At 37.6% G+C, this 24,013-nt stretch overlaps 1 protein-coding gene and 1 long non-coding RNA gene across 10 annotated transcripts in view; one reads left to right on the top strand and one right to left on the bottom strand.

The window, feature by feature from the left end:
* LOC135164578 (uncharacterized) overlaps positions 1-24,013 on the top strand; it is a 173,282-nt gene that overhangs the window by 63,112 nt on the left and 86,157 nt on the right. The window lies entirely within an intron of this gene.
* The window catches only part of LOC135164575 (tRNA dimethylallyltransferase), a 59,799-nt gene that overhangs the window by 4,904 nt on the left and 30,882 nt on the right, over positions 1-24,013 (bottom strand). For both annotated transcript variants that reach the window (XM_064125053.1, XM_064125054.1), the window contains 2 exons: positions 19,779-19,914; positions 5,536-5,651 (listed from right to left, as the gene is read on the bottom strand). In XM_064125053.1, the coding sequence (XP_063981123.1) occupies positions 5,536-5,651; positions 19,779-19,914 (252 nt within the window). The remainder of the gene's footprint in view (positions 1-5,535; positions 5,652-19,778; positions 19,915-24,013) is intronic.

Raw genomic sequence — 24,013 nt, 5'->3', positions numbered from 1 at the left:
TGGTGACTAGTTAAAAGTGATTTTTCTCGTCCCGTGACCGAGTGCAAAATTTCTTCGGAAAACGCATCCCTTCTCACTGTATGAACTAATCATCGATAACGTATCATTACCGCAAATATGGGAACTTTACTAGATAGATTAATGGTATAGATTGTCATAGAATAAACAGACATGATGTCATACATATCAATCAACTCACTACAAAGAGCGAATGAATGGAGTCCCTACGGTGCATTATTTCCATTCAACGTTGACGAAATACTGCGTAAAGCGAACGTTAAATATCATATTTACGTTGAACACTGAACTTCCAGTGTGATCAGACTACATTCAGTTAGAATGCAACGCACATAGTGTTGGAATTACCCAGAAGGATTGGAGTGTCAGTTGTTCGCATTATGATTAGCTCATTGTAAACAGAAAATATGCGTTGCGAAATTCGAACGGATAGATATCATGATGTCAGGTAAGTGACATCATGAACTCGTGACACCGCGAGGTAAAAATTTATTCAATTTATTACTGACGGATTCACCAAACTAATTGATTAGCTGATCAATCTCTTAAAATAAAATAGATACTAATATCGGTTCAATCGGTTAGGGAAGAATCATTATATCAAAGTTCATATTGTATCTATCACGTGATCCAACGCGCGGTATAATTATAAAAATCATCGTTGTAATTTTGAAAATTAAATGCGTTTTAAATTCAAATTAGTCGCCTCAGACGACTGAAACAATCGATTGTATGGCTATTTGATCTTTTTACAAGAAGGTAATATATAATATATAAAACGTTATATATTATTTGTTGACAAGATCATTTGTGCATCACCGCTGTAGTGACATGTTGATAGAGACTGGCAGTAGTGGAGTAAAATGAATAATTCATATCTGAGACAAATTGTTAAATACATCTAATGGTTGATTATTCGATACAGTGCCATTTCCATAATTCTGATACATTGCGATTCGTCACTCGTAGCGCGATTCGTTTGCTATGATTTATTAAAAGCGATTGAATACATTGATAGCTGTATACATAAAATTAAACGAGGAGAAAGTAGCTGTTCCCCCGATTATCGAGTGAATGAATGCACGAGATGTCGATTTATCGGTAAACTTGAAAACTTACAACGAAATTTAAAATACTGCAATATCTATCTCGGTTGAAAGCTATAAAAGATGATTAATATCACAAATACTTAGTATTTTCATGGAAATTTTTAGGCGATAACGCACGTGGCGTCAGGGTTACTATGTAGCGAAGATTGAATAAGTGGCGACTGGCGTCGGTGTCTTATCAGTAGTAAATCCTACCCGAAGAATTGTGGTCATACAGATATGTCATATGATTGCTATCAGATTTAATTGTTAAATTTGGGGGAAGGAGATTGGAAAACGATGGAATGTGGTACTGCAGGGAGAAGATTAATTGGTGAGCTTCATCTTTCCATGGCAAAAGGCAATATCTTCAACTAGTTTATTAGAAACCAGAAATGATTGTTTAATTTTAATCAACAATCGTTTGTCGAATGTGCCATGATTGTATGATAATTTGGTTTACGGCATTAAATTCGGTAACAAATTGGTAAATCCAGATGAGTCTCCTGATATTTCAATCGAGTTTTTCAGCTATATCTTAGAATCTAAGGGAAATAACAAGATTTTTGTCATGACTTTTGTTGCAGAACTTAATTTACTCGATAAAAATGCTTCCAATGAAAATATCGCTATCTTCCTCAGATTCCAAGATATTCACAAAAAACTGATCAATAGTCAAAACTGACTTATCTCGTTTTACCACTTCACTACTGAAGTTTACTGATCAATTGCCGACTATTACGAAACTTTCTTAGAGCGATATCTTCTAGGCGAGACGATGATCGATTAGCAAGGTGCAAACGATTGCTAAATTGATTTCAAATAAACAGGTCCCTGTTGTCTAATTTAGATGTTCCAAATTGAGTGAATGTGCTGAATTGCAAAAAATTAAAATTAAATGAATTCTGAATTCAAATGAGCCGCCTCAGACGACTCAACCAATGAGCAATAAGTGTAACAGACATTCGAGATATCGATAGTATCGATGTTTGTTCTCTCTAGACTAGGAGTTGACATAATCATCAATGCAAATTTTCAAATATCAAATAATCTCATCAACCAGTTGGTGAAATTGATCGAATAATTTAGCCCGTATGCAGTTGCATCGAGAAAAGAATGAAATTTTCACAAGTCGAATTTCGTACTGATGACCATTTACTTTAAATGACACTCATAACCTGCATATGGAGCAACCCACATTGGATATTGCTAATTATACGAGAATAATTTACATATAGGTTGTATCAGTGGAGGTGCCTATCGCGTGTCGGACATCACGGATCGTAGGACGTACGATAGTTATTAGCAATAATTATATCAGCACCGGTGGTCGGTTGTTGGCTTTTACGAGTATTAACCGGTGGGACAGGCACAAGGGGGCCGGTCCCCGAATGCCAACGATCGATAAATCGTTACCTTTCACATCCTCCGGATGAGAAATTCTTCGTTTCTCTCCTACATCTTATCTTTCGTTGTTTCATTTCTTATTAGAACACTGCCATGAAACTGATGGGAGTGAAAAAGATGGGGGAAAATGAAGAGAAAAAATTTTTTTTTTGATTGTATGAATGGTAGACGAGTGGGAGTGTGATCTCAGTAAGGTTTCACAAAGAGAAAATGATTTCCGTGATGCTGCAGACGACAAAAGAATCATCGGATGCATATACTCTATCTATACTTTCGCACCCTTCTCTCTACAGTAACCGCCTCCCATCCCCAAACCACCTACTCCATTCGTTGGTTCATTGTCGAGAATCGATTTATTCACCCACACATTTGCCTAGATTCCGGGAGAAAGGTTATTGTCATGATGTTGAAAATTAAAATTCAAACTGATAATGGGAGCTTTTGAATGACCCATACAATCGCCCCTAAAGTACCATCACATTCATTGAGCGGAAATTAAGTTTGATAATGGATAAGGAGATCAACGAGAAGTCGGGGATAGCCTTTTCGGAGAGTTGAATTTTTTTACCAATTTTTTAGCACACGAAGAACAGAGTCACAGAAAAATTACTGTCGAACATTAGAATCGACGAAAATGTTAGAATACTGGAATGTTTCATTCGCATAGAAACATTGCTATCAATACCATCAATTTTGTGATGCATTTTGTAATTACGGCTCCGTAACATTTAGCCCTAAAAAATTTTTAGGTCTATCATTTTTTATTTGAATTTCAAATAAAAAATTAGGGGAAATCCTTTAAAAATTCCTATCTAGGTCAGTTTATTTTATTGTCTTCCGTAACGTTTTTTTTATGGTGCCCCACAACAATTATGATGCGATCCCAATATATCCGATTATTGTCGACGTGGGACTCCGTCATGGGACCTGTTACATCAGCCATTTAGTGTCCATCTTCTCGTCGTTTATTAGACATTTTATTAAGAAATTATTAAGATTAAGAAATTTTACTAAGCGTAATTTTTCTCTCCGTGCAAAAACCCTAGAACATTATTTCGCTCTTTGCAATAGACATATTCGTCCTTTGGATATAATCGATACTCCATCTGAGACTCGGATTTTTCCGAAAAAGATGCAATTTTCCATAGGAAAAGAAATAAAAAAAATTGAAATCCGGTTTGGTTATCTCAGAGAGGTGCCATTGCCTCTTGATATGAACAAACAGTAAAGAATGATAATAGATTATATCACTCTGACTGTGAGTTTACAGATTATAATCATAAACTAACATCCCGTAAACCAACAAAGTATTTTCTCAATGTATTTTTTGATGAATGTACTTACAATATCAAATATGAGATGATTATGAATGTAAGTTTATGATTGTCAGTTATGAAATCACATTCATGATTTCAGATTGTAAATACATCCATCAGAAGATACATTGGCGCCCCTGGGATATCAACTATTTTACATGACTACATTTTTTTAAAACTCAGCCATAGTTACATTTGACTTCTGAATACTATTAATTTGAATTAAATTTATCATCGAATCGTTAATGGAATAACCTATTTTATTCTTAGAAAATTCTTAAACGTTTGAACATTAGTGTCTCCATGGCTGTGATGGATAGTTGTGTTATTTGCTAAGCGAATTGAATAAAATCCTATCAATTGACATCGATTTGTTATGCAAAGAAACCGAAATGAGGAATAAATTCATGACAGAATGGGACGTCTCTCGGTGAGAAATTCAAACTTCCGTTTCCGTCGAACTTGTCAGTCACGTAGCCCTTTTATACGTGGTTAACGAATTCAATGAGTAGGGTTGATCATCAATAGCTAATCAATATGTATAGGCGATCACACGTGAATCAACGGACAACTTTTATTTTTGCGTTTCGGTATCAATTAGTCCATTATGCGCTACATTGGTGGATGCAGTTAAATTTTGGGGCTTTGATAAAGTGAAACAGATCGGAAAAACGTATTGTTGTGAATACCAATGACACGACATTATTTTCTACGAAGTTGCTAAAAAATAAAATTATCAATGATATTCTCCTCAAAACGTCAAACGACTCAACGGACAATCTTTTGCAGACACTAATTAAATTGTCAATCGATCCCTCAGTTGTACCGTACACACTTCTGATGCTTTTGATCCAGGAAACAATCTGATCACCGTCAAATAGGTCTTGACTAATGGTTATCACGTTCTTCACTTTCCACTATCATGTTTTGTTTTTTTTTTTCAATTGAAGTTCCGTTACAAATGATGAAATCTAATGTACAACAAACATCTCATTCCTCCTTCGTTTGCAAACGTTTCATTGTATTTTTTTGCTTCCGGTTTACACCCGTAGTCGAGATACTCGGGCGTTAGTAATTTTTCCGGAAGTAGGGACCGAAGGCGGATCACGCGTCAAACCGGAGATTTGCAGAAGTGAATTCGGAGAAAGCCGGAACGCGATTGTAGTGTAGCGTGTGTAGACACGTATACGTATATCTTTCAGCATATTCGATGCTCATTTTTTATTAAGTGATGAAAAGGGATTTTAATGAGCTGTAATTCATGAGAGAATTACTGAAAACTAAGAGGTTGTAAATACCTTGGACATTTCATTGGTTGAGTTAAGTGTTGAAATGGCCTCGGCGGGGCAATTGAAAGTGTAAGCATGCAGTTTAGTGCATATTATCCAATGATTCATTTCACTTTTGAGGGTAGTTGATGATTGTGAGCAATTCACAAGTGATATGAGGGATAATTTCGCGAAGGAAAATGTAAAATACAAGTAAAGTGGAAAAATTCGAATGTGTTGAATTATTACGTTGATGGAATGATTGGTTTATTCTAAACGAAACTCATTAATTATTACGGAATGAACGTTTGATGGAGACTGAATCGACCCTAACGTACAATTAAAATTTATTTGTTAACAATAGCTAATCCGTTCTCTCGACTATGGATTTTTACCGACTGTATTCAGATATTATCATTGAATGATTGAATAACTTACGAATTCCGTTCAATCCACTGTTTGTTGTAACGCTCATGAAAATCTAGGAGTTCCTGAACGAGGCCCGCATGCAGCATATCATCCACCCTTTTATCCAACCTCTCGTCCAATACTTTCTGAAAATCAAGAATTGCCACATGCCATTAGTTACATAAAAATAAATATAGACATACAGATCTGAAGGAATAGAACGATAACCACCCTATGATTGAATCTATGATTAAATCAGTGAGAATTCAGTTGACCGATAAGTTGTATTACCAATGGGATTTCCCATTTGTCAAATAATTAGGTTCTCCTCAGTTCATGGACGTGATTTCCTAAATCCAACATATCTTAAATTCTTGTTTCTTGAGAATTTATCATACTTGCCAGTCGATAATTGAATTCATTGATAGAGATCTCGATAAATTTTCCACCGAAGAACAGGTATGAAAAAATATTGTTACGAGTCTGTCCAAACCCATTTTCATCACAAATAAAATCGTGTGTGAATAATTTAATTGCAGTGAGAGAAGAATATCGTAGATTCTACCAAATATATTTTGTTGGATGCATATTCTTTCATATGACAATAGAATTCCATATTTTAAATCTTCATTTTACCGGTGGTTCTCTATAGATCTCGGATAATAACATATTCGTTTGAAAATAAATCATTATTTCTCGTTGAAGCCCTAATAATCAACGATGGAAGCATTCAGTTTAATCCCACAATCCATTAAAAGTGCCCAGATAGTTCGGATCGTCAAAGACCTATTCATTTTATTCTCTCGGCAGAAATAAAAATAATTCCCTTTATATGAATAATTAACGAGTTAATGGAAAGGTGATGTGACTGATTAATTATCTCCAATGAACCGTGAATAAGTGAGACTACACAGGATAAGATTTGTTTCTACTTATGTTCCATATTTTATGGCTCGAATTAATTCTAGAAAGTTATTCGGACTGTGAAGTAATGATTTGCAGGCGACGCGGGCTTTGTGCAAACATAGCCCGCCACTTGCGAAAATAGTAGAGTTTGCACATCAAATATCTGTCAAATTTAGTACATCCTTCATGTAGTACTTTGAGATACTGCTGATAAATGTAACAGGCCATGGAATTATCACAGACACTTGTGAGAATGGATCAAATTTGTGAAATTATTGGAGCCGAGTGTGTTAAAAATGTTCTTATAATTTTGTCCCGATGGTACATATAATTATATAATTGTAGCTCATTTCTATCCTGGAACTTAATAACAATTAATGTATTAAATTCTTTATGCGACAGACTAAAAACCCTCAAAATTAATATTATTTTTTTATCATTGATTCAATCATTTTTTGTATCATTAAGGATTGATATTTCAGCTAAATTATTCTACGAAAAAAAAACGATGCCTCAGTATATCATCAGTATTTTCCAATAGTACCACTGATTACAAAATATTTCATCGACATTTATGATCAAATAATTACTCGGAAGAATTCTACGATGGCCTCCTGAAAAGTGATTTTTTACACACCAGTAAAATTCTAGATTTTCGATAACGAAATTCCGCGAAATATATTTCCGCCAACTATATCGGGAATATTATTTTTATTTATAATTATACTCCCACAATTTGTTTCCCGTATCTCTTAATTATTATCAGTCTTCGGAATTGAGTGCAATTCTATGAACAAAAAACCATTCGAAGTCCTCATGAGGTTTCTCACGGCCATCGTCATGTGGATGCGTGACCTTCTCAACTCATTTAACAGCCGTCACTTTATGGGGCATTTAAAGAAATACGGGATCCCCGACCAGACATTCATACCTATCAAAGATGCTTCCCAATGTGTTATTTAATATTGATTGAGCTGCGCTGGCTCTAGAGGTAAGAAGATTGAATAATTGCTCTGATGAAGTGGAAATGAATAATTTATAATGAAGTTCTAATGTAGTGGAATAAAAAAAATTCCCGATCTTGTGTTGATTCGCGACAAATATTCATCCAAGAAAATTACCATTGCTCATAAACGTTCGAATTCTCGGAAAAAAAAATTCAAACTCCAACAATGTGTGACAGAGATTCACTTAATTGAATTTTAAACATCTCCCAGAAAGAAAATAAAAATTCATTCGTCAGTTCCGAATTTAAAGAAGGCAAGTTCCGCCGGTTAAACGAGCTTGTACGCAAATGAGGCCAAGGTTTACCCAGCAGAAGCCGCACGTGTGACTTTCCGCGACCCCGTCCCCTCGGTGGTTTCCACCACAGAGGCACTTGAAATATTGCTAGTATAATTTTTCTATTTGATTTTTTTTTTCTTACGATACCAAATACTTTGAAAGAAAAAAAATGAGACTGCGATAAACGCCGAACCGTGAATAGTGATAGCAACAGTGGCGCCAGATAATGTGGAAGAATTCATATTCATAAAATTTCAAGGCAATTGAAATCAGTCAACTACATATAAATTGAAGCAATATCGAAACTCAATGATTTTTAATTACAGACTGAATTAATCTATTATTTAGACAGGTTTGTTGTATCAAGTATTGAGTAACTTAATCGGGATGACATTTGCCAAGGTAGGAAATCGCAACGCTTCGTAAAATTAAACATTGGAAGTTAAAAATATAAGAAACGTTCGCCCGAAATGGAGACAAAAATTATCGCGTCATTAGAAGAGAATGTCCCTCGGCTTTGGAAAATATTTTATTCCCGTATGGAACACAATATTTTGTGCCCCTAGGAACTGAAAAGTACGATTCTAATCTCGGTTTGCTCGGTTGAATTGCACTTTTCAGTCTCCAGAACAATGAAAATGATTGAAAATAACATTCCATACGATTTAAAAACATCAATAAAATTGGGGAATTCCAAATTTTACTAATTGTTTTTCCCATTTAAATTTCAGTCAATGGAATTTCACCATTTAATGTAATTTGTACAGTCAACAGGAAATTGAAATGATAATTTTTGATAATGCGATTGATCTAAACGAATGGTTTCACTATTTTCACAGCAATAATAATGGTAACCAAGATCATTACCCTGATAATTATCGTTTTTATGAATCAAAAGCGGAACGAGTCAAGTCTAGTAGCAAGTGACTAGAATCTCGACAAGGGGGTCGAAAAATGTTGAGATAACATTCTTGGACATGATAAGAAATATGATGTGGTCATCGTTAACAGCTGTAATCTGGTGAATTTGATGGAAACGACGCTAAGGGATTAAGACTTTGGAGTCGGGCGTGAATAGAAATTGATTGGAAATACTGCGACCTCTATAAGAAGACATCCTCACTGATATTAAGGATCACGATTTTCTTCTTCGAAACAAAATTACATGACAATTTCTCACTTTATTCAGTAACAGACCTAAAAATTCACTAAAAGCGTCAGATCTCTTCATTTCCACTCGTATAAAAACTATCGAACATTTGGACTAAAGTGGTCCAGCCTTATAATTCCATGTTCCAGTCATGTCTACATGAATCCTGGCTAATGTGGTAACGCAACCATCATAGTCACCTTCCACATGACCCATCCAGTCCCTTCCTCCGCTAAGGACATGATCAGAAATTAAAACTGGCATTAGCTCAAGAATGAATGAGATGAGAGTCAGTCACAATGGCTTGACTGGTCAGGCACACCATCTCTCCGTATACATTATGCATAAATTCACCGAGATGTCTGTGTTATCCATGATCAGGCAATTTTTTTTTCGTAAACATAACGTGTAGCCGGTGAGTGGAGTTAGGCAGAAATCAATGCGTGCGTCTGGAGGTCGCAGTGACGAATGTTTCCAAGAGTTATCTTTGTCTGTAGTCAGGGTGCGGCTACTGAGAATAAAGATCCTCATCATCTTTCCTCAAGTACCTAGTTCTCATATCAATAAATCATGGTTATAGGATCTCCTTATCGGCGTCAAATCAATATCGAATCTCCTGACAAGGAAAACTTCATTATCACACCTTTGCAATTCTTTCCTGATGAACAATTATATAATGAACACTCATGAAACGTCTAAACATTGAGACTCTGTGTGATCAAGAACTTTTGAAAAATCAACTCATCAATCATATAATTATAACGCCTTTACGTGAACGCAAAATCTGGAATTCCTGCCACCGAGGGGAGATAAATTCAGAAAAAAATCTCCTCTCAGTAAGGATAGCATGACAACCCTGACAATACTGACTCCGAAAAAATGTTACGCTGTCATCGCCGAGGGATTTTTTTCCCCAGCTGTCGCATACCACCCCTTGTCCTGCATTCACCAGAATTTTTCTGAAGAATTTCTCTCGGTGTACGGAAAAGAACAGGTATTTCCTAAATTTACGAGTAAAAAATTCGAAAAAGTGCAAAATTGCAGACCATTAACACCGCCACGTATTTATACCATCTAGTGGAAGACCTCATCTCGGTAGGTCCAGGACATTCACCAGTCTAGAAACGAGATTCACTCTGGGGCAAAGTGTTTTGGAATCCCTCTATTTTCGTCGGTAGCCCCGGAGCCATCCAATAGTATCTCCGTGTAAGCTTAATTATACGTGTAGAGCATTAATACTGTGTTTACACGAGCATTGTAACGATGTTTTTCCTGGAAAAGTGAGAAGTAAACGTGAGAGTTTTCGACAAATTTGTCCATAAACTACCGCCGAAGTTTCGTTGATTCTCAACTCAACCGTATTTTTTATCACAATTTTTTTTTCATTCAATGCTCCGAGGACACTCACAGGAATTAGTACTAATGAAACGCATACAGACATGAGAAAGACCCCACTGTGACGACGGCTTTTGGGCCGATTGGATGCCCAAGTTCCAAGAAGGACGCTGTAGACCTCTGAATGAAGAGACAATCCCCCCAAAAAAAAAAAAAAATCCGATGGGAAAAATTGGAAGGAAAAAAAGTGCTTAAGCCGTCATCAACTGTCTCTCCTTCGCACTCTCATCCCACCATCTCGACCTCTCCCTTTCTGTCTCTCTCCCTTGCTCCTCCATATCCTTCTCTACGTCCGCGATGATTCGGTGGAGTCGCATTGCCGGAAATGCCGTGCGTGCCGAGACCTAAAACCGCTGTACCAGAGTTTGAATTTGGTGTTTTCGTACGAATTACGAGCAAAACATTGAATGGAAAAAAAAATTTAAGCCGAAAAAACGGCTGAACCCATAAGATAACAGATGAATGTGGAGTGAAAATGCATAGGATGAAATACCCTGTACTGGCCGAACCTCGGCCGGGACTAATCTCACCCCGGGCGTTCTCTCAAAGCCATAATTATGATGACTCCTCTCCTAGATTCTTCGGTGTGATTAGGGGCGCCAGAGAAATGAGAAGAAAAAAATGACCACCAACGAAATTGGCAAAAAAAAAAGTCAATTTCAAATTGTTTGATCCACACGAAGGACTTCCAGGGGGTGAGTAATAACGTGCGATGTTGCAGTGTGAATTTAGAACAACTTCAGAAAAAAGAAAACTAAAAATTCATGAAATAAAAAAGGGGTCAGACAAAATGACTGAGTAATTTCAGGGCGACGTCTAATAATGGATAGTATTATTATTGGATCGCAAGTATATACCAATTGTCGTACAAGTGAATTTTCCCCAAGGATTTATTATTAACTCGTCTAACACCCTCGTGCTCGCTGAGGCATTTGCCCCCTATTTCCATCTCTCTCCATTCGTCTGCAGTATCCAAATGCATTTTCTAATTATAACGGCGCCTCTCCGTATTACCGAGTCGTTTATTTATCTCTACGATGGACTAGAAGCACCCGCGTATCCAATGGCAGTACCAACTGAAGTACCACTGAATGTATTCACCTCCCTCTCGAGGTTGTATTATATTCCAATTGAATCTCTCAACACCATCAGCGAGTGAAACCACGAGAATGTGGATCTTATTGGAGTGAAAGAAGGAAGAATAATTCTAAATCAAGCGAAAATCGTTCATCCAGGATATCTGCCGATAAAACATACTCCTATTAATCACTAATTAGTCGTTTAACTGGTAGTATTCACAAGAAAACAAGTACTTCCTGAAACACAGTGTAAAAAAAAATTTTTTTCAATGACGAGAAATGGTACCACTGTGCAAATCAATTTCATACAACTGCCGATGGCATTTGTTAGGATTAAATACATGACATGTAGTGATATAGAACTACATTGGTATGACAGCTATAAAACCAGTGTCTCGATGGATCAGATACGACTTCCGTCACCGTTGGTTTATATCCTCGAGGGAAAAATTTTAAAGTTAGAAGCTTTCTTCCAGTACAATACCCTCGAGTGGCTATTATATAGAACGCACATGCCATTGGCTAGTGTAAAGGGGCTAGATAAAACTCGTGATATTTACATAAAAATATTACCGCAGGGCTATAACGATAAAAACGTATGTCAACATAAAAATATAGGAAAAATAAATGGTCTGGACTTCTATTCAATGCAACCTTGTAGGAGTCTCAGTCACCGGATGCTTTTAACATATAGAAGACTGCAAAACCACTGGGATATATGAGAATGTAAGCGAAGAACATCCTATAAAAATATCGACCAAATATCACAAGGAGAGAAATATTGAATAAAAATTACGTACGTTTTCCGTAATTCCAGATAATTTTCCCGGGAAATTTCATAATTTTTATCTGAATCCTCTGTGAAAAATTATGAAACTGTCACGTAACATTTCGATAGATTACAATTGCGCGAATCTGAATTTATAAACGGAATCAACTCCTTACAAATTGTAGACGCATGATGTCACTGACACCTGAGCTTTCGATGATTAGAGTTAACAAGTTAGGGATGATAAGGAAATAGTTTGCTTCCACCAATTTTGAGACTATTTATGAATATGAGTTAAGAATTTCAAAGGGGAATTTTCCAATACAGATGTAGATGTAGAGATTAGGTGGATTATTTTGGTTTGGATGAGAATAATGAATTTTTTAGTTTAAATTTATTTACCAACTGCTACGTGTTTCTAAGAAACTTTCCACAATTAATATTGTTACAGGATTTTTACGAGAATCCATTTCATCTATATGAGCACCGGAACTTTCTCCATGATTTTCCATCAGTTACTCTCACATGTTAAAAACAAATAGTGTCTGGAAATCCAGGAGCTATGAATACTAAAAATTGAATTGATTAAATTCAATTGAAAATTAATTCACTATTTTCGCGGTTTCGTAGCTTTGGAAAGAGGAGAGTAATTGATTTGGTTTCAAGGCTAAGAATATATCACTTTTCCTATTCACTAGATGACATAATTCCAACTTAGACGTTTTCGAGAGCAGAATGAGAGAATGCGGTTGAATCTCAAAACTTCGATTGACCCTTAACAGCTACACCAATGATCCCCTCTCTAAGATGCACCTTGCGGTGAGAATCAAACGCAACAGTTCCTGACGAATAACCTACCCATATCCATCACAGAAAAACAAGTCGAAACCTGTTGCAGTACCACGCAGATGACCAACGTATTTTTAAAAATATCATTTCCACTATACATTCAGTAGCATCAATTGACGGTAAGATCCACGCAAAGTGTGCAGTTTTTCCATAAAACTGGCTATTTACGTACAACGTGGTGGATTGAATTTCGCTGATGGTGTGGAGACAAGAAATACGACGTTCATGCGGTGCTTAAAGGTATGTAAAGAATGGTGGGATCAAATAAAATCAGCGATGAAAAAAAAGAAAATCTCCAGTGCTTCAAACTCAAGACAGAAATAAAAATAAATCAGTTATGAGTCCTAACCGAGCTTCAACGATCCTGGTGACAGCTACCAACTAGGTAACAATTTCTACATTCTTTTACTTCCTGACCCATTGCCTGGGGATCCTAGACACAGTTGCAATTACTATGAAACCGTAGCCCAACGACTTAACACGGGTTCATCATGGCCTAAGAGTGGCACTCTGCCTCAAGCAAAGTTAACTCAAACTACTGAAGTGAAAAAGGGTGGTGATGCTGGGTTGTGGCTGGTTGTATGGCAGCCAGACGAAGGGAGCCACTGGCCACAAGACAGGAAGTGACGACATCCATGGAATAACTGCACTCGTGTGGATACCATAAAGCCGGCAGCTGTCGGCCAAGTGGTATATTCGCAAGATTATTCTCATAGTGCAGTCACCAGACTCCTTTCTCTCCCTTCCTCTTTTATATCTCCTCTTTTCCCGCGTGGGTTGCATTCACCGCACATGCGCAACATGTCGTGTACATCATCGTCTACTATTTCTTTGAGGCAGTCACCGTTGTTTGTCATTCCAGTGAGGATAGACTGAGAGACAGCAATAAAACACACGAATGAAGAAACATTATAAAAACTAATAAAAAATACTTCATCACTCATTACTCATCATTCAACAGTTCATCACCAGATGTCGAGCACATTCTAATTAACCATCCAGACATCCTCCGAGACAGTACAATATTTTTAATTTCCATGGTCACGCAATGACCCTATCATCATGCAAATTCCATCTACGTCAGTGGATTTCATTGTTGAACAGTGCAACATAAATTATCATATCATGGAATTCCGAGAATCTCGTAAAATGTTGAGATAATGTCTCATTTAGAGGTAATTGAGTCAGCGGAAAAACATCGGTAATGGAGACATCAAAATCTTGACGCCATGTCGATTCATGTTTTTCTGATAAATTCTTCCTCACTGTCCATCCACATTGGAATCCTCTCGTACCAAGAATTTCCCTACAACTGTTGGTAATAAAATAATGGAGAAAGCCGTGGAGATACAGATGAACGTTACACCAATGTCGGTCAAACAGTAACAACAGGTCGTCACTGTCCAATAGATCTGCCAATCAGTTGCATAAATGCATAAAAATAGTGATGGAAAAGTTTTCCCTCCGCGTAATTATAATTGTTCACTGTTTATTGCAAAACTCTTCAGAATGTTGATACAAATATCCATTCCTGTTTTCGTTTCACTGAAATAACTTTGGTGGCTTCCTGGTTACGTCATTGTCTGCTTTTTCCATCAATGCTCCGGTCCAAATGGCGAAAATTAACTGTCGCTCGAGTCAATAACACCAAAAGATAAAACCGTACCAAACGATTTTACAACTCATGGTTCCTAGTTACATCTAAATACCTATATCAATAGATGAAAATTATTAGTACATCAATTAGATGACTATGTTGTACAGGAGTTACCAAGAATCCATATTTATTCGTTCAATTAAATCCTTCTAAATACTCGTAAAATATAACCAAAGTATTCATGTTTAACTTTCATCGGCCAACATCCAAGAGAGTTAAATCATTTAGCATTTCTAAAAATAAATTCACAAAATTACCCTATTCATAACTATCATAAAATACAGATCACAAAATCATAAATGAAAGGTCTATAAAAGTACCCTAAACATGCAAATTTGTGAATGATTTGCATCAAATATTTTCTATATTCCTTCTATTTGACTATAATTTCAATATTATTACGTTCCCTTTCAAATCCCTGGAAACCACCTAAAGAAAGTCTCTAAAGTGCGTCCAAGAGAATGACGGATTGTGTCTCAATCCGTCAATAAACTCCCCAACCTCATTATTAATTAATAACGTATCATCTCTCATTATTTCCCCAACGCACCAACATTGCGCAACGTATCCATCTCTAAACCCAACAATTTTTATGAAACGGTGATCATGAGGACGCTCGATATCCCGCCAAAAAATCGCGACATTGCGCCATCTACACACAATCACGCCCCGACTGCTGAGAGTCATTCATAAAAATAGCTGCATTTGTACACGCAAGCCTGAGATACGATACGAGAAAACGTAATACACGATGCACGTACATGACGATGGTAGTCGTTGCATACACACGTACAAGAATTGCTGGTTTTCAAGATAGAAAGAGAGAGAAAGGGCTGTGCAACGCACACAGTGGAGGTACATCGCACCGACGCAGCCAGCGACAATCAACATACGTTAGAGTAGTAAAACTTCGAGAGTGTGAAAGTGTTATCGAATTAAAAAAATATTACATATCGGAAGAACAGACCTCTCCCTTCATGAAACAAATCGTAACCGGACGCAGTCTCCTGCCATTGATTTCTCGTAGGTGTTACCAATCACAGTGAAAACAATTGTACCATTTGATTATTTTTACGTCTATTGTAAAGCAGCAACTAAAGTGAACGATAAGGCCCAACAGATGATGACCAATTTATTCGACTGCCGATTAGCGGAGGCAATTTGATCAACTTGAGATAGCAAATAATTCCTCTGTACAAACAAGAATTATGGAGGATAAAGGAGACCGGAAAGAGGAGAATAAGAAGGTCAATAGACTTGACACGTTCGGTTAATTCAAATACTCGGGAATTCATTAGTGTGTAGATGTGGAATGCCTTCAAAGACAGAAGAGAATCTGTTAGATCCCGGCGGTGACACATCTGTCGACAACTTCCGGGTACAGAGGACCTTGAATGCTGCTGGAACTGAATAAACTAGAAATTAAAAACGTCGGTTTTTCAGTATAAAAATTCATGAATGATTTTCATTGACACATAAGATGAAACATTATGGAAATATAACCAAAATATAATAAATTGAGAGATACCATGGCGTATCGAAGTGGTCCCACGGGTATACAATCGATGGGGGACCGGCGATAGTAAAATCGCCGGCCTCGAAGCGGCACATTATAAAACACGAAAAACTATGAATGGATAGTGGATGTGGCAGGAGAAGGGAGAGAGAGAGAAAGAGAGCAATAGAGAGTCAACATTCTCTCACGAATTCCGAAGGTACTCACACAAGCTTGTTATCCTTATTTTGCGGTTTTTCTATTGTGGGCCAAGCGTTTCAATTTTTTTTTGCGTTTTGTACCATCAACGCTTGAAGAATTGCCATTGGGTCAAGGCAACAACAGCTACTCTCTAATGCCCATTGAATTACCGTAATGAAGTAACTACACCATTATAGTTTCTTTATTTCATAAACTATGCTGAAGAATGTGGTTATTTCGGTGAAATAACTTGGCTTGTAAAAACTAGGATTTTTTTTTAACAATGAGAATTTCAATCGTAATAAATGGTCACGATGGAATAAGAAGGCCCGACCCTATTCGGACAGCGGTTCCTTTTTCCTCTACCTCTTTCGCTTATGGGCTATATAGAAGATTGTTGAGGGCTCAAGGCTAAACTAAATCACTCTGGCTAACTCGCATTAGTAGACTCTTCTGCGAATTCGATCCAGTCCCCACGATGAGATTCGTAGAACGGTGCTTCGGGTCTTTCATCCTCTTCGTTATTTCTTTTGCTTCCTCTTGGTCAGCCCGGGAGCAGGGGGGGAGTTAACAGAGAGAAGAGGGGAATATCGAAATAGTATAGAATCCAGTGGATACGCGAAAGGAGTCTGAAGTGGTCTTCTTTTCATTGGTCTACCTCCTGTATCGTTTAACCCATAGAGCTGATTAAGATCTTCTGATGCATCAGAACCATCCCAACAAAGACGATGGGTATCGTTGGTGAATTATTTTTAGATGAAATCAACAATAGGATTGCAATGTCTGATGATACACCAAAAATCACAAATTATCAACAATCACTGTGGGCGAAATTCTACCCACATCCGTATAGGAAATGTAAAGACTAATGTTTCCGGATGAATGAGGAAAGTACGAGTTATCCAATATCACTTCCCAATTTGCCATTATGAGAGCTCAGTCCAGCTTAATTAACACCCACGATGGGAATGATCAAAGGTCTCTCTTTGAACAGCACTATTGAAATATTCAGAAAAATTCCTTTCAAGTCGATACTCAATATTGGTCATCAAGAGTGACGTATTTAGGATACGAATTAGTGGATGCTGAGCAGGTCTCCGTAGTTTGAATTTGATTGTCTATTTAATATGATATAAACCGATGACGGAGTAGATGGAAGAAACAAATGAGTGTTCTCCTTAATGTCCTTCGTAGCTTCTTACGTGCTACTCATTAGCTTTTTAATTAGTTCCCCGATTGCTCTCGACGAGGAAAGACCTCGAGTAAATAAGTTGATGGCTTTGATTCAAATTGATTTTATTTATTGCTTCTCAAACTTGTAACCCATATTCCAACCCTATCAATGCGACTTATTCTTCCGGGAGTCGGAACGTTTCATAGTTCTGAAACAGCAGATGGAGAGCACAGCAAGTTGCTGAGAACTCTGTCACAAATTTATATTTGACGATTAAACCAAAAAGCCATGCCAACGACACAGACAGCCGATCACCGTGCTCTTCTTATTTACAACGTTCTTCCTGTCCAACGAACACAAAATACGGTTGAGGGAGGAAGAAGGAAGAAACAGACGTGTTGTGTAGGTGCGTCACACGGGTGTGGGCGAAATTACTGTAGAGGGTTTTTTTTTTTTCATTTTAAAACACGACCTATTTCTCTCTCCTTCGTCTAGTCTAGAGAGCAGACCGTATCATTAGATGATTCTGTCGTAGACAGGAGGCATCCCTTTCACCTCTCCCACCCCTATAACACACTTGCAACATCACTTCCACGATGTCTGTTAGTTATGATTGTGAATATATACCAGGCTTAATCAATATATTATAATGAGATATGGGCAGTTGCCTGCTAAAGGGTTGACAGTCATTAGTGCTTGATGACTCGTGTTACGAGCTGAAGAATCATTTGTGGTTGGACGACAGTTGTCTATGGGTCTGACTCTCCCCCTCATTTCTATCATTATAAATTCACGGTTGAACTATTTAAAAATCAACCATAAAATATGTCCAACAGTTTTGATGATGATGACAAGTCTCAGGGACATACGTGAGGGGCTGTGCGAAGCTTAAGACACGTGAGTCACGCATTTCGATTGAGTTCAGTGAACTACAAACCCTCCCCCGTTTGAAATGAAGATGTTAAAGCCGTTCGCGGGAGGATAGAGATCGTCAAATTTGGGGACTGAGGCAGTTTTCCATTTCAATGAGATAGAAATTCTGGAGAGGGCTCCCAATGTCGTTTGAGGGGGCAAGTGGAGATGAATGAGGAATGCAGAATTAATTAAAACGTTCAGCAGTGAAGGTCAGAAATGTAGGAGAATGAGGACAATAAAATTTTAATAGTCGCTTGGTATTTGAGTGACCACTCGTGTTTCTGAATATTTGAAGAGCAAGACCATAGGATCTTCATCCCCTTATCATGATACCATTACGATAAACATCTTTTAGTCTTTCTCGTTTCATTCATAGGATCCAACGTGGAAGCGTATGAAAATGTAGCATGTTTTCCCTATTTTTAATTTAAAAAGATTGCAAGGAATCGAAGTTATGGAAATTTATGAATTGAAGGAATGATTTGCTTGTGAAGTCATCCCAGAAAGCTCGCCCGAGCTTTCTGACTTCTGGCATGACGGTTCAATTTGTTAAATGTCCTATTATTATGCGATCACTTGGAGTTTATAGCAATTGTATTCATTATTAGGTTAAATCGATAGGTAGAAGATGCAGTTATTTACGTTGTGAGTTCAATCAACCGGAGACTCAATGACTATCACCGAATTTAGCTAGCATCAACCTAACTATTATGCGCGTCTCACCGAGCAGGAAAGTGTGTTCCATTAGATTAACAAGATTTGTAGCTAATACAAACGAATTAGAAACAACGATTCAATTGAATTCATAGCATCAATAACATTAGCTGAAATCTATCATGGGATAATCGAAGAAACGCAGGATAATCAGTGGAAAAAGACTTGGTGTAGTTTCTTCTACTCCGAGATAGATTTTACATGCAAAAACATGATTATTCCTCAGCTGACCGGCACATGCACCGCCTGCTCGAGAGATTTTACAGTGGATGCAATGGCCAAGTGAAGGAGACCAGCAGAAAATAGAAGCGAGAGCAGAGTTACTTAATATTTAAGGGAAAGTTTACATTTATCTGGATTGGCTTGAATAATTCCATGGTTACTAGAATTCAGCCGTTAACCATAGCTTTGGAACCACGTTAACTCGCAAGGACACCAGCTCAGTGGATATAAAATGCCTCTTGAAGGTATACACAGGCAAGTTGCTGGATATGAGATGAATTGAAATGATCGTAAATCTGATCGAGGTATTTCATCGTAGTCTGAGTGCTTATGAATTATTATGAGGTAATAACAGCCAAAGGTTAATTCAATACTGAACCTAATAGTGAATGCGGAAATGACAAGTTTCTGGGATTTGTGTCCTTGATGATGAAGGGGACTTCAGGTTATATTGGATACTTACCTGATCACATCGTAGCCAGAGAATGAGGGAGTTTGGAAATCGTAGAGGACCACCGAGACCTGAACCACCGGCATTACGTTGGGCCCTCAGAATATCGGAGAGTGTTGTTCCATGATTCTCGAAAACCTCCAAAGATCTGAAATAGAAAAAAATTACTTGATTACACTCCGAGAAAATGAAAAAAATCTTCTCTATGATAAATGCAACTATCAACTTGTGACAGAAGACATTTCTCAGTGAAATATATAGCAACATAAATGGCTGAAGATTTAATAAAAATGTCAGGTCTGTACTAATAAATTACAAGACAATGAAAAATAGATTGCCGAGAAAACTTGAATTTCAATCCAGGATTCACACTAACGTGAAACTATTTCCTCCTGTTGATACTCCAACTGAGACTCGAAATAAGTTCAGACGCAAATTGAATATTCAAATAAATTAAGCTGATGAGAAAGATGAGGCGTAGGCGTTAAAACAGTGGGTGAGATGTGATTTTAAATGGGTATGGGGTTCGTTCACATCAAACGGAAGTCATCCACTGAGTTTTTTCTATTTTCGAATTCTCAACACAAGCCAAGGTCTCACTTCAATCAAACGGAAAGAGCACGGATAGGAAATGGAACAAGAGGCTTTCCTATTTCTTTTTTCTGCTCTCACACCAGTGACAAAAGTTATTTTAAAGAATTTTTCAGCGACAGTGGAAGATCAGGAAACGACTTGGAACGTGGATGTCAAGACAAAACAGCCATTGAAATTTATTGGCGTAGGTTAGAATTCAACCGAGGCCACCAGTGTGACTGATCGCCCGTGAAAACGTTTGGAGGTGAGACATTTTTATCACCCTCATATGTCCAATGTTTTTTTAAATCCGACGCCATGATCGTAAAATTTTATGGCAAATTAGATGAGACGAGTGATACGTATCAATATTTTTCATCAAATCAACGGTAATCATAAGGTCCCTCATTAATCCAGTTAATTGACAGATCAGTCATTAAATGGGAATATTTTATAATTTTAACATAATTCACAGACAGCCATATTTGTACTCCAATAATATTCTTGAAATTACAATTGAGTGCATCGTGAAGTGTAACAAATAATTACAATAACCAATTACCTCTGAGGAGTATAACGACTCGTTTTCTCTGAATTCCGATTTTATTATTACCTCGCCACTGGGTACGGTTACGTCAAACCCATTCAATGTCCAATTGATTTCGAGTGAGCGCGGTTACACCACTTTGTGACGGTAATTTAACGTATGAATATACAATCACCCGCGTAATTTGACAATACCGAGCCCAGGGAAGTGAATAAGAAAAGAGAAAATACATGAAAATTATTTTTATATCCTGATATGAACATCCGGTGAGTAATTTCTATCCGCACGTGCCCGGGAAGCAATTAATGATGATACTGGTCAAAGGCCAAGAAAATCCCAAAACCACAGGAGAGACTTTTTTTTATCAGCATCAACAATGTGCCTCTCATTTGGAGAAATCTAATCGTACCAGGAAGTCCTGCTGATTGATGTTAGAGTAAAAATTACAAATTTCTAACGACTTATGCGAATAAAATTTTTATCATTTTTTTTTTTAATTTTATCGGTAACTTGGAAATAATCTGAATCCTCTTCATTCCTGGATGAGAGTGTGAGAGTAATTGAACGCATTAGAATTATGTCGTCGAATAATAAAGACTTTTTGACAGTCGGATGTTCGCAGAGTGCTAAATATTTTTTAAACTGAATTACAGTTGGAATTCAATTATCAATAAATTATTAGTGAATTACAATCCAGGATAACAATCGAATTCAAAAATCCTAGAGATGATTGACCGAAAACAGGAGACCTCTATCCTAATCGCAAAACAAACAATTCCCAACACCACAGTATTTTAATAAAAAGAATCATCTCTTTCCGTCAAATTCACTAATCACAGGAATTCCTGTTTGGATTCTTGTTATGAACAATTATCACCCGTCTCCAACACCACAAAAATACTTCCCACAACATGAAGTCTTGACCATAATCCTTCCACAGAGAATTTCAACAGTTTAGCGACGAGCACAAGTGTGTGAAATTATCTAGGAGCGCGTTAGCACCACCACTAATTGCACTCAAAGTCCTTATTAGCCTATCGACCTCAAATGGTGTTTACTGATATTTCCGTCAGTTTCACAGCAGATAGTTAGAAATTTTCCCGCCAATCTTGCCTCAACCACTCGTACACATGCAAAATATTAAAGAAAAAAAGTCAACGCTCTGATCTCCCACCGTCAGGTGAGATAAGTTGATACGATGCACGTGCACACCATTGAATATATAAATGACTATATCGTGGTGATTCTCTATCTCCATTTTTACCATGAAATCTCGTCGTTTCGACTCACCGACCACCCTAGTCCTGTTTCACCACCACGGAGAGCATAATTCTGCAATTCAAGACCAGCGCATCATTTTCCAACCGAACTACTACACCTCCACCCAACATTAACTAATTCCCGTATTTTCCAATCTGCGAATGAGCTTTAAATTCACCGCTGAGAAAATAAAAATAGAGTGAATCGACCGAGGACACATAAAGTATCCCCGAGAAGCCTCACAGGAGGAATTGGCTGTCCCAAAACGGGCCCAAATGACGAAAAAAATGGTAATATCTGATAATGAAATTAGAAAAGTCATATGGAGGTCGTACATCCGCTGTCGTTCAGAAGAATTAGAACTCCACTGGATACCGAATATAAATTGGCAAGGGCAGGTCAAAGTTCAAGACTTCAGTTTCTACTTTATCCGCAGATTAGTTATTCTGACGTCATTCACGCGAGATAAAATTCATCCTTGAGTTGAGTTGGATGTTTCAAATTCTCTTTTTCACCGGCAATTTATCGGTGACGAAAAAATCCCCAAATGAATCCCGGAGTACCACCATAAATCGAAAATACGAATGAGTATTCGGACTATTGGCACTAGTTCCGTGCAGTCACACCGATATTCATTGATTCAACTCGAAATAGTTTCCGAATGAAGCGAGATAGTTGAGTATTATCGTAATCCATTCTGTCAAAAGCGGATGAAGAGAGTTCATCGGAGTTCACTGTAGATATATGTGGGACCTCACTAGCATCAGTTATGTCACTACCAATTCATTTGGGAATAAACGAGGAAAAAAAAAATCTGGACAGTAAATCCCGGATTAGCCCCCACGATACAAACTATTACGAAACACACGAAGTAACGATATTTTGCTTGTACTAAGTGAGGGGTCATCTTTTAAGCCAATAATGTTATCCACGTACTTCATGACCCATATCGATAAATCAACCCCGACGATGATTTTTCCACGCTCCAGTAGTTATTTCCCTTACGCAACAATATACGAGCCGCGCGGGAATCGAAATCGAGAGCAACGGAAGCTTGAATACCACCGGTACCAGGTTGAACTAAAGATATAGTTGGTGTACACCTTGGGCGATTGGAAAAGCCGCTTTCACTCGGACCACCAGTCTCCTATCGACTCAATCCATCTCGAAACGCACAATTACTCATTTTTCTTTTCAGCTGTGCCCCCCCTCCCCACTCTCTGCCGCCCCAGCGAGGTATTTTTTTTTCTTTCATTGATTCGGTGGAGATTTTTTACTCGACATTCAAAATTCTACGATTTTTTAAATACTTGAGCTATGCGATTGACAGATATAACACTGTATTCATCCCGAGAATTCATTTTTTATGATGTCTGGGTGGTTCAAGGTCTACACAATCTTTTTGATAGTGTGTTGATTTTGCTGTGAGCCTTCGAATGGTAGAAAGGATGGAATCGAGAAAAATTTCGGTCGATCTGTTGTAGTAGGAGGGCAAATCAATTATAAGTTATAATAGAACTGGAAGAAGTATGGTTGAATTGATAATACAAATGGATAATAAATGATCCCACTGATAGGAGGGACTAGTTGTTACACAGGAATGGATTTTGGTTAGGGCCTATATATTGCGGTCTGATTGGGAGAACAAACTGTAGTTTTCCAACTTCTTAAAAATTTCAATAATGAAGTATTTGTCGACAAATACATCCGCTTAAAACTCTCCACTTTAGTCCCCCATTACCGAAGTTCTTCCAGAGACGTAGAAATCACTAGTTATCAATCATTTCTACGCCCGAAGCCAAAGCAATAAAGCTGCACCTGAAATATCTTCCGGCAATCACAAATTGTACTCCCCTGGACTTCCTCC

The sequence above is a fragment of the Diachasmimorpha longicaudata genome, chromosome 7, assembly GCF_034640455.1.
Source record: "Diachasmimorpha longicaudata isolate KC_UGA_2023 chromosome 7, iyDiaLong2, whole genome shotgun sequence".
Classification (NCBI taxonomy): domain Eukaryota; kingdom Metazoa; phylum Arthropoda; class Insecta; order Hymenoptera; family Braconidae; genus Diachasmimorpha; species Diachasmimorpha longicaudata.
Note: the sequence above shows the minus strand (reverse complement) of the source record. Positions and strands in the feature narration are given on the sequence as shown.